Genomic DNA, 12,949 nt, shown 5'->3' with positions numbered 1-12,949 from the left:
CTATCAGAAGCTTCTAAAGCAATCACACAATTTTCTGCAATTTCCCAAGCTGTTTAAAGGCACAGTCAACTTAGTGTATGTAAACTTCTGACCCACTGGAATTGTGATACAGGGAATTATAAGTGTAAACAATTGTTGGAAAAATTACTTGTGTCATGCACAAAGTAGATGTCCGAACCGACTTACCAAAACTATAGTTTGTTAACAAAACATTTATGGAGTGGTTGAAAAACGAGTTTTAATGACTCCAACCTAAGTGTATGTAAACTTCCGATTCCAACTGTAAATTACGATCGCAAAGACGTCCAAACATTATTTTTAGATACATGTTTTGGGATCTAAAATGTGTTTATTATGATCAAGTTCGATCCCCACACTGAATTATTTCAAAGTTCGCTACAAATTGAGATATTTAATGAAATAGTGATCCATTCTGACTACTAACTTGTCGTCACACAACATGTGTTGGCACAGACCAATCATGGGCCGGTAGGCTACGAGGAGGCTCTTTGCCGGTTGACTCTCTCAGGCAAGATGAAAACGATTACGTAAACTATGATCCTTTGTGATTTTTTGGATGCCATTGAAATCCTTCCGGCTTCATGCGCAATCAGGAGTTTTTCAGAGGGATTCTTGGATGACGTCAGCGCTACCATCTACTTTGTCAAAGAAAGTCCTCTACTACTTGACAATCAAGACGAAGATTATATACAATGGAAGTGATTTGAGGATCGAACTTCTATTGGTTTTAATGACCAGGGGATCAGAGGGCCAGGGGACCAGAGGAACACTCACACAGCTTGCCTGGTCAGTCAGTGTGCAACCAGAGCTGGGCCAGCAGATGAGGACTTGAGCTCTAGAATAAGAGGTGGTATCTGTAGCCTAGGGCAGTTGATTTATAACTGAGTGGCCAAAAAGCTCCCCCTAGGTGTGTGTGTGAGTGCATGTAGAGGGTAACTCACTGGTCCTCTGAGGTCGATGAGTTCCTGTTTCATCTGGATGATGAGGTTGTCCTTGGCCATCATAGAACGGTACAGACGCTCATTGAACTCTATCAACTCGCCATGCATCTCAGCCACCTAGGAAAAACACACACACACACACACACAGGGTTAGTTACGGCCTGGAACACACACACACCTGATCCGTGCAGCTGTATATGAACTAAAATATCAGACTCCAAATAACAGTCAAAAATGATACACGGCGGAACAGTAAAACGGACAGTTTGGCAAGGAAATACAATTAGCTAAAAGGATGCTCATGCACACACAAACACACACAGTGTGGTTGAGTCCAGGCTGCTTGTGACATCAGCCTTCAGTTTCCCTAACAGACCTGGACAGGATGATAGGTTGCTGCCACCAGCGTGTCACGAACAGAGACAGCTAGACAGCTGTGACATGCATTCATTTGTCAGAGGACATCAGGTGTCAGGGTAGATTGAGGAAAGGGACGACTGTGTATGACAGGTGAACAATGTAATTTCTGATGTCTGTACCCATTACTGACCCCAGTACATGGAGGATACCACCTCAAACACACTGGGTTATGATCCTAAACATTGTAGAGACTCAATGTTCTAGCCTGGTTGTCTGTTTTGGAATGTTTGGCATGAAAACGACCAAGGAATTAACTTCAGTATCAGGCTAGTTAAAGAATGGTTTCTTTAAGAGGGCTCTTTGTTATGAGGGAGTAAGAGTACAGACAATCCTTATCTTATAGTGCAAAGTTGAAAACTAACCTCAACATGGCATCTGGGAAAAGTGAGGAGTATGTTAGTTTTCCAGCTTGGCTAGAATTATCTCATAGTTAGCTAACATTTCAACATTCACCTGGCTTTCTAGTTCACTATTCATACATAGACTCATTTAACGTTCCAGACTTTAGAATGAATTCAAACACAGTGACCTCAGGACCCGGTAGAGAGAGTTGGACATTAAAATGCAGAACTTGACATCTTTGAAGGCAGCACCATCAAGTCCTGCTTACACTGTTTCTACTTTGAAATGCACTCAACATTCAACTTTCCCATCTCAGGAGTGAACCTGCAGCTTCCTTGAAGTCGTCTAACTCTACAGAGACCGGGAGATACAAAGGGCATAGTGAATGGTGTGAATACACACAAGCACGCATGTGCTGTGTTGGAAAAAGTAACATTAAAATAAAAATTACTTAAGTAAAAGTCACCCAGTAAAATACTACTTGAGTAAAAGTATTTGGTTTTAAATCTACTTAACCCTTGTGTTGTCTTAAGTGTAAAAAATGACCCCCTAAATTATATTTTGTCAACTTGAAATTTGATGACTTTCCTAGAGTGACCCCAACATTTGAAAAAGCGAAACATCGCCAAAACTAAACATTTCTTGTGCATGTGCAGCATCTCCCCCCCCCCCCCCCCCCCCCCACACAAACACGACTTAAGTTTACAGACAAAATAAACATTTCTTGAAAGCATTGTTTACTAATGGGGAAGAGGCTATAAAGAGGCTGTTTGGCCCTGTCCGGGGGTGTCCTCGGATGGGGCCACAGTGTCTCATGACCCCTCCTGTCTCAGCCTCCAGTATTTATGCTGCAGTAGTTTGTGTGTCAGGGGGCTAGGATCAGTTTGTTATATCTGGAGTACTTTTCCTGTCCTATTCGGTGTCCTGTGTGAATTTAAGTGTGCTCTCTCTCTTTCTCTCTCTCGGAGGACCTGAGCCCTAGGACCATGCCTCAGGACTACCTGACATGATGACTCCTTGCTGTCCCCAGTCCACCTGGCCGTGCTGCTGCTCCAGTTTCAACTGTTCTGCCTTATTATTATTGGACCATGCTGGTCATTTGAACATCTTAGCCATGTTCTGTTATAATCTCCACCCGGCACAGCCAGAAGAGGACTGGCCACCCCACATAGCCTGGTTCCTCTCTAGGTTTCTTCCTAGGTTTTGGCCTTTCTAGGGAGTTTTTCCTAGCCACCGTGCTTCTACACCTGCATTGCTTGCTGTTTGGGGTTTTAGGCTGGGTTTCTGTACAGCACTTTGAGATATCAGCTGATGTACGAAGGGCTATATAAATACATTTGATTTGATTTTGATTTGATGATATAAAGGTGCTGCATATGACAGTCCCCCAATTCTCTCTTTGCTGAAGCCATGAGTGCACGTTTCAGTGCCCAACAGGTTGTAGATCTGAATTTTACAGATATCCAGGAGGAACAAGAGAACACTGATTTAGAAGAGGAGGAGGTATCTGACGAAGAAGATGGGGAAGAATACAACCCAGAGCACGATGCATCATCTTCAGATGAAGAAGAAATCCCCCAAGCTGAAAGAGAGACATTTTTGTCAAAGAACAGCTAAATAACATGGTCCTTGTCACCATATGACAACCAGGGCAGGATGGCAGTAAAAAATGTCATAAGGATGACCCCAGGACCCACAAGACATGCAGTTGCCCATGGCCAGGACATCGCTTCAACATTCTACATGTTCATCACACCAGCCATCGAAAAAATCATCCCAGAGATGACACATTTGGAGGGTTTCTGTAAATATAGAGACAACTGGAAAAGGATGGATGAGATTGACATGCGTGCCTACATAGGGCTGCTATTCTTAGCGGGTGTGTATAGGTCCCGAGGCGAGGCTACATGTAGTCTCTGGGATGCAGAGAGTGGAAGGGTGATTTTCCGTGCCATGATGCCACTAAAAGTCCTTCACACTTTCTCAAGACCTGCAAGATGTGTGAGAGACAAACTGGCGTTCATAAGAGTGGTCTGGGAGAAGTGGGTGGAGCGTCTGCCATACCCTTCTACAACCTTGGGCCTGAAGTAACAGTGGATAAGCAACTGGTTCCATTCAGAGGTACATTTTTATTTTCATATCTGTAATGTAAGTGATTTTCACTGTTAATTTTATTACGTATTGCTGTAATACCATTGATTTATGTGATTGTTTTCTGTGACACTGATACTAATTACTGATAGTAATCTCTTTTGTCAAAAGGTTGCTGTCCTTTCCGGCAGTATATGCCCAGCAAGCCAGCAAAGTATGACATCCAGATATGGGTGGTCTGTGACGCACAATCCAGCTACGCTTGGAAGATGCAAGTCTACACAGGGAAGCCGACCAGTGGAGGCCCGGAGAAGAACCAGGGGATGCGGGTTGTGCTTGATGTGACAGATGGACTGAGGGGGCACAATGTCATTTGTGACAACTTCTTCACCTCTTATGAACTCAGCCAGCAGCTCCTGAAGAGGAAGATCACCATGGTTGGCACAGTTAGAAAGAACAAGCCTGAGCTCCCCCCTGCACGCCTCGCAACAAGGGGGAGAGAGGCCTTCTCATCAAAGTTTGCCTTCACCACCACTCTAGTTTCTTACCTCCCATAGAGGAACAAGAATGTGGTCCTCCTGAGCACAATGCACAAAACGGCTGAGATCAGTGATTGAGAGGACAGGAAGCCAGCCATCATCCTGGACTACAACCACAACAAAGGAGGCGTGGACAACCTGGACAAGGAGATTGGAACTTACAGCTGCGGGAGGATGACTGCCCGCTGGACCCTGGTCATCTTCCATAACATCATTGATGTGTCCTTATACAATGCCTTCGTGACATGGAACAAGATCAACCCTACCTGGATGCCTGATAAGCGGAACAAGAGGAGGGTGTTCACAAATACGATGTGCTGCACATGTGAGAAATACATCTGCAGTCCATGCACACACACTTGCATACTGTCCTACATGTGCTAATTAGAGCTGATTGATTAATGTTCACGTTTTTGTTTTGTATCTATTATCTTATTTATTGTTGTTTATACACCTTGTGAGTGGGGGAAGACTAGTACTTTGTAGTTGAATTCCTCATTGTACAGTATATAAGAATATCACTAGGTTGCCAAAAAAGTTCAAGTCTGTTATTGTTTCCCTTCAATAAAATTCATTCAAAACTACTTTCTGCACATTTCTGCTACTTTCTTAGGCTATACAGGTGCTATCTCCTGCTAAAAAATGGTTTATACCTATGCAGTACCTTTAGCAATAATAATAATAATAAACCTCTACTTTAGTAAGGAAAACAATTATGACAGGTGTGTTAAAAAAGTGGTGTCCACTGTTTAAATGCAGTCTTTCTGCATTGTGAAGAAGGAAAACCCAGATATTCACAAAGTTTGTGATGAATGGCAGTTTGTTTCTTCATGCAAAATAGATTTGGGGTTTAAAGTTCAACTAAACTGCTTTATTTTAGGGGTTTAGTTTAGGGTCATTTTTTTTACCCTTAGGACAGGGGGAGTATACAGTGTTAAGACTACACAAGGGTTAAATGCAATGGTGGAAAAAGTCATCAATTGTCATACTTGAGTGAAATTAAAAAGTAAAAAATGTACAAATGCAGTTTTCGTTCTTCGTGAGTCCGCCAGATCAGAGGCAGTAGTCATGACAACACGTCATATTGATAGGTGTGTGAACTAGACCATGTTGCTGTCCTGCTGAGCATAGAGATGACAACACGTCATATTGATAGGTGTGTGAATTAGACCATGTTGCTGTCCTGCTGAGCATAGAGATGACAACACGTCATATTGATAGGTGTGTGAACTAGACCATGTTGCTGTCCTGCTGAGCATAGAGATGACAACACGTCATATTGATAGGTGTGTGAATTAGACCATGTTGCTGTCCTGCTGAGCATAGAGATGACAACACGTCATATTGATAGGTGTGTGAACTAGACCATGTTGCTGTCCTGCTGAGCATAGAGATGACAACACGTCATATTGATAGGTGTTTGAATTAGACCATGTTGCTGTCCTGCTGAGCATAGAGATGACAACACGTCATATTGATAGGTGTGTGAATTAGACCATGTTGCTGTCCTGCTGAGCGTAGAGATGACAACACGTCATATTGATAGGTGTGTGAACTAGACCATGTTGCTGTCCTGCTGAGCATAGTGATGACAACACGTCATATTGATAGGTGTGTGAACTAGACCATGTTGCTGTCCTGCTGAGCATAGTGATGACAACACGTCATATTGATAGGTGTGTGAATTAGACCATGTTGCTGTCCTGCTGAGCATAGAGATGACAACACGTCATATTGATAGGTGTGTGAATTAGACCATGTTGCTGTCCTGCTGAGCGTAGAGATGACAACACGTCATATTGATAGGTGTGTGAACTAGACCATGTTGCTGTCCTGCTGAGCATAGTGATGACAAAACGTCATATTGATAGGTGTGTGAACTAGACCATGTTGCTGTCCTGCTGAGCATAGTGATGACAACACGTCATATTGATAGGTGTGTGAATTAGACCATGTTGCTGTCCTGCTGAGCATAGAGATGACAACACGTCATATTGATAGGTGTGTGAATTAGACCATGTTGCTGTCCTGCTGAGCATAGTGATGACAACACGTCATATTGATAGGTGTGTGAACTAGACCATGTTGCTGTCCTGCTGAGCATAGAGATGACAACACGTCATATTGATAGGTGTGTGAATTAGACCATGTTGCTGTCCTGCTGAGCATAGAGATGACAACACGTCATATTGATAGGTGTGTGAACTAGACCATGTTGCTGTCCTGCTGAGCATAGAGATGACAACACGTCATATTGATAGGTGTGTGAATTAGACCATGTTGCTGTCCTGCTGAGCATAGAGATGACAACACGTCATATTGATAGGTGTGTGAATTAGACCATGTTGCTGTCCTGCTGAGCGTAGAGATGACAACACGTTATATTGATAGGTGTGTGAATTAGACCATGTTGCTGTCCTGCTGAGCATTCAAAATGTAACAAGCACTTTTGGGTGTCAAGGAAAATGTATGGGAGTAAAAAGTACATGTTTTCTTTAAGTAATGTTATGGTGTAAAAGTTGTCAAAAATATAAAAATGTAAAGTACAGATACCCTCAAAAAATACTTACGTAGTACTTCAAAGTATTTTTACACCACTGCACGTGCAAGCACACCCTAAAGTCTTAAAAGAAGGAGCACACCCTAAAGCAAGCACACCCTAAAGTCTTAAAAGAAGGAGCACACCCTAAAGCAAGCACACCCTAAAGTCTTAAAAGAAGGAGCACACCCTAAAGCAAGCACACCCTAAAGTCTTAAAAGAAGGAGCACACCCTAAAGCAAGCACACCCTAAAGTCTTAAAAGAAGGAGCACACCCTAAAGCAAGCACACCCTAAAGTCTTAAAAGAAGGAGCACACCCTAAAGCAAGCACACCCTAAAGTCTTAAAAGAAGGAGCACACCCTAAAGCAAGCACACCCTAAAGTCTTAAAAGAAGCCAAACAAATAAAATGGTTGGTGGAGTGTACAAAACATTAGGAACACCATGACAGACTGACCAGGTGAATCCAGGTGAATTTATTGATGTCACTAGTTAAATCCACTTCAAATCAGTGTAGATGAAGGGGAGGAGACAGGTTAAAGAAGGATTTTTAAGCCTTGAGACAATTGAGACATGGATGGTGTATGTGTTCCGTTTGGAGGGTGAATGTAGGGCTGGGCAGTATACTGTATTTTACTATATACCGGTATTGATGCACAGACCGGTTTGGGTTTTTACTTTATCTTCTATAACGGTATTTTAATGTTTAGTTTGTTAAATTTGATATGCAGTGTGTAACATCCATTTTTATAGTTTACTCCGTTACTTGAGTTATCTCTCTCTCTCCATGGCGCTTTCCACACAGACCTAGCTCCGCCCCCTGTCACTCAACTTGCTTGACCATGACTTGCGTTCAGTTTGCATGGTCAATGCAACACATGCAAAAAATTTGATGACAACAACGCAGTTTTCACTTTGTTTCTTAACATAAATCCACTACACTATTGTTTCTTACATCTGCAAGTGGCTAGTTTGTCTTTTCTTAGCAAGTTGGGCCAAAATCGTGTTAGCCACTAATGCTAATCGCTAGTTAGCTGGTTAATAAATGTACTGAGTCAGAGCAAATGTAGCTAGCCTGATAATAACAGGGATGGTGCAACCTAAATCAGCATTTTGTTTGTGCAACAGTATCTTCTAAACCAAAAAAGGAATATGTGAAGCATGAATATGTTAACAACATGAAGTAGCTAAGACATTATCCTGACCAACTTGCCCTCCAAATACACCTCCGCTGTCTTCAATCAGGATCTCAGCGATCACTGCCTCATTGCCTGTATCCGCTATGGGTCCGAGGTCAAACCACTGTCAAAAGCTCCCTAAAACACTTCTGCGAGCAGGCCTTTCTAATAGACCTGGCCCAGGTATCCTGGAAGGATATTGACCTCATCCTGTCAGTCGAGGATGCCTGGTCAGTCTTTTTTTTGTTTTTTGAATTTTTACCACCTTTTTCTCCCCAATTTCGTGGTATCCAATTGTTGTAGCTACTTACTATCTTGTCTCATCGCTACAACTCCCGTACGGGCTTGGGAGAGACGAAGGTTGAAAGTCATGCGTCCTCCGATACACAACCCAACCAGCCGCACTGCTTCTTAACACAGCGCGCATCCAACCCGGAAGCCAGCCGCACCAATGTGTCGTGCACCTGGCAACCTTGGTTAGCGCGCACTGCGCCCGGCCCGCCACTGGAGTCGCTGGTGCGCGATGAGACAAGGACATCCAAGCCCTCCCTAACCCGGACAACGCTAGGCCAATTGTGCGTCGCCCCACGGACCTCCCGGTCGCGGCCGGTTACGACAGAGCCTGGGCGCGAACCCAGGGACTCTGATGGCACAGCTGGCGCTGCAGTACAGCGCCCTTAACCACTGCGCCACCCGGGAGGCCCCTGGTCATTCTTTAAAAGTAATTTCCTCACCAGCTTAGATAAGCATGCTCCATTAAAAAAATGCAGAACTAAGAACAGATATAGCCCTTGGTTCACTCCAGACCTGACTGCCCTTGACCAGTACAAAAACATCCTGTGGCGGACTGCCATAGCATCGAATAGTCCCCACGATATTCAACTGTTCAGGGAAGTCAGAAACCAATACACGCAGTCAGTCAGGAAAGCAAAGGCTAGCTTTTCAAGCAGAAATTTGCATCCTGTAGCTCTACTACAAAAGGTTTTGGGACAGTGTAAAGTCCATGGAGAACAAGAGCACCTCCTCCCAGCTGCCCACTGCACTGAGGCTAGGTAACATGGTCACCACCGTTAAATCCATGATCGAAAATTTCAATAAGCATTTCTCAATGGCTGGCCATGCCTTCCTCCTGGCTACTCCAACCCCGGCCAACAGCCCCCCCCGCAGCTACTCGCCCAAGCCTCCCCAGCTTCACCCATATCCAGACAGCAGATGTTCTGAAGGAGCTGCAAAACCTGGACCAGTACAAATCAGTCGGGCTAGACAATCTGGACCCTCTCTTTCTAAAACTACCCGCTGCCACTGTTGCAACCCTTATTACCAACCTGTTCAACCTCTCGTATCGTCCGAGATCCCTAAAGATTGGAAAGCTGCCGCGGTCATCCCCCTCTTCAAAGGGGGTGACACCCTAGACCCAAACTGTTACAGACTTATATCCATCCTGCCCTGCCTATCTAAAGTCTTCGAAAGCCAAGTTAATAAACAGATCACTGACCATTTCGAATCCCATCGTACCTTCTCCTCTGTGCAACCCGGCTTCCGAGCCGGTCACGGGTGCACCTCAGCCACGCTCAAGGTACTAAACGATATCATAACCGCCATCGATAAAATACAGTACTGTGCAGCCGTCTTCATCGACCTAGCCAAGTCTTTCGACTCTGTCAATCACAGTATTCTTATCGGCAGACTCAATAGCCTTAGTTTTTCTGATGACTGCCTCGCCTGGTTCACCAACTACTTTGCAGACAGAGTTCAGTGTGTCAAATCGGAGGGCATGTTGTCCGGACCTCTGGCAGTCTCCATGTGGGTACCACAGGGTTCAATTCTCGGGCCGACTCTTTTGTCTGCATATATCAATGATGTCGCTCTTGCTGCGGGCGATTTCCTGATCCACCTCTATGCAGACGACACCATTCTGTATACTTCTGGCCCTTCCTTGGACACTGTGCACTGTGTCTGGCTAGACTGTAAACTCTCCTTCCAGACTCATATTAAACATCTCCAATTCAAAATCGTCTTTCTATTTCGCAACAAAGCCTCCTTCACTCACGCCACCAAACTGACTATCCTACCGATCCTCGACTTCGGCGATGTCATCTACAAAATAGCTTCCAACACTCTACTCAGCAAACTGGATGCAGTCTATCATAGTGCCATCCGTTTTGTTACCAAATCACCTTATACCACCCACCACTGTGACCTGTATGCTCTAGTTGGCTGGCCCTCGCTACTTATTCGTCACCAGACCCACTGGCTCCAGGTCATCTATAAGTCTATGCTAGGTAAAGCTCCACCTTATCTCAGTTCACTGGTCATGATAACAACACCCAACAGTAGCACACGTTCCAGCAGGTATATCTCACTGATCATCCCCAAAGCCAACACCTCATTTGGCCGCCTTTCCTTCCAGTTCTCTGCTGCCAGTGACTAGAACGAATTGCAAAAATCGCTGAAGTTGGAGACTTGTATTTCCCTCACCAACTATCTGAGCATCAACTATAATGTCAAACAAACAACACTGTATTCAAAGTGCCCACTATTATATTCTAACTATATAATTAGAAAAATCTTTCTATTTCCATGAATTCCAACAGTTCACCCAAGTGTTTTGCTCTAAACCACAATTGCAACATTTGGTAAGAAATTAGGCCTAAATTGTTTGCCCATATCGTGCAGCCCTACATGGTAGTGTGGAACTTATCTAAAATGAGTGCAGGAAAAACAGAAATTGAGGAAAATGCTGAAAATTATTTTAGGTTGAAGTTGAATTGAACAGTATAAAACAATCAGAATGGAGAAGGACCCATTGAAATCATTTAGAATACATGTGTTGCCACCCTGAGGTCACGCACTACTCAAAGAAAATGTAGAACTTTTATTAATCAAAAACATAATACTGTCAAATACCGTAATAATAATAAAAAAATACTGTGATATTATATTTTCTCCATATCGCAAAGCCATAGGTGAATGTGCAAAACAAAAGATTTAAGTGCCTTTGAACAGGGTATAGTAGTAGGTGCCAGGCGCACTGGTTTGAGTATGTCAAGAACTGCAATGCTGCTGGGTTTTTCAGGATCAACAGTTTCCCATGTGTATCAAGAATGATCCACCACTCAAACGACATCCAGCCAACCTGACACAACTGTGGGAAGCACTAGAGTCAAAATGGGTCAGCACCCCTGTGGAATGCTTCAACAGTCCATGGCCTGACAAATTTAGGCTTTTTCTTTTTTTGGGGGGGTGCAACTCAATATTAGGAAGGTGTTCCTAATGTTTTGTACACTCAGTGTAATTGGCTATTCTAAGCACTAAGGTTACAATTGTGTATATGAACATGGTTTCCACAGAAAAGTAACATTCTTTAGTATCTGGAAGTGTGACCTGTCAGATTCAATGAAACTCATGTTCTACGACTGAGTGGAATTTCTTTGAATTGTACAGAATGAAATTCTGTCACTCAAACTGAAATGTTGTATTCTGTGGGGTGTGGTCAATTCCCAAATTCTGAAATAAGCACAACAGTGACATGCACACACATACACGACTCAGCTGGCATTTGGAAAAGGCCAGGCTGGGTACCATCAATACCGACAGAGAGGTCCAACACAGCCGTGTCACCTTTGACAGCCTCCCTGTGGGGAACACTGAATAACACATCAGAAAGGTTCCTAGCTACCACCTCTGAACAACAAAACTCACTGATAGACTCAGTCGGTATTAGACAGAACGTTGTGGCCCTGCCCGCCTGTGGGGGAAACAAACTGTGGTTACCCCATTGGAATACAGCAAAAAAATGATTTTCTGTTTTAGTAAATAACAAAACTATACTGCACAAAAATATTAACACAACATGCAACAACTTCAAAGATTTGACTGAGTGACAGTTCAAAGAAGGAAATCCATAAATTGAAATAAATTCATTAGGCCATAATTTATGGATTTGACATGAATGAGCAGGAGCGCAGCCATGGATGGGCCTGGGAGGGCACAGGCCCACGCACTCACAGCCTCCATTTCCCTACGTGGGAGCATTGCAGACCGTAGGTCGGGATTTGTGACCTAGCTACATTGAACAACACAGCAGCTTTTCGGCATGTTTTGTTATATCGGAATAACTACAAATCAGAGTGTAGAATATCAGACCATTCCAGAACATCAGATAATTCCGGAACACTCCATCCATTCATCACCTCTTTATTTGTGCTGTAACTTTCAAATAGAACATTAAAAAGAGATAATTAATTTGAAGCGTGAAGAAAACCAATTAATTCTTGTTGAGAGGGAGATAAGTTTTTACTCTGAGGCCGTGCCGGCTGATTTGCACATAGAGGTGTATTTCCAGCCCAGCCCAGCCACGTGCTAGGCTAGCACTCCAAATTTGGTTAAAAGGCAAGGAGTTCACATATGGCTGACAACACTTCCAACCTCAAAACCCACAATGCAGCACTGGTCAGGAAGACAGGACCAAGTCAATGCATTCATTCATTCAATGTTTTGTTTAACTGGGTTTTAATTTAGAAACATTGTCAATTGCGCTTGTGTATTTCAGCTCTTTCCTTCAAAACTCTCAGAAATAGCAATGAATCTTATTGAAAGCAGAGTTAGTTTAGGTTTATGGTAAGTTCTATTAGACCTACAAACTAACTTAACAGTAAAAATCTGTTTCCTGACCCAGGCACTCTCTGCTTGTGACAGTTCTATACGGCATTGTTGTGATGCAGGTGATCCTGACAGTTCTCTCCTCCTTTCTCCTACACCCTCATTCCCTTTCTGCCACCCTCCCTCTCTTTCTCCCCTCACCCTCTCTCACTCTTCCTCCCCATCCCTCTCTCGTGCAATATCGCTTTCTTCCTCCCCTCCCTCTCTCTCTTCCTC

The 12,949-nt window shown here is 43.6% G+C and overlaps 1 protein-coding gene across 2 annotated transcripts in view; it reads right to left on the bottom strand.

Annotated features, from left to right (window-relative positions):
- Positions 1-12,949, bottom strand: part of LOC110502889 (sorting nexin-29) — a 175,598-nt gene that overhangs the window by 43,621 nt on the left and 119,028 nt on the right. For both annotated transcript variants that reach the window (XM_036960638.1, XM_036960639.1), the window contains exon 16: positions 963-1,079. In XM_036960638.1, coding sequence (XP_036816533.1) covers positions 963-1,079 — 117 coding nt within the window. The remainder of the gene's footprint in view (positions 1-962; positions 1,080-12,949) is intronic.

Source organism: Oncorhynchus mykiss, chromosome 23 (genome assembly GCF_013265735.2).
Source record: "Oncorhynchus mykiss isolate Arlee chromosome 23, USDA_OmykA_1.1, whole genome shotgun sequence".
In the NCBI taxonomy this organism is placed as follows: Eukaryota; Metazoa; Chordata; class Actinopteri; order Salmoniformes; family Salmonidae; genus Oncorhynchus; species Oncorhynchus mykiss.
Note: the sequence above shows the minus strand (reverse complement) of the source record. Positions and strands in the feature narration are given on the sequence as shown.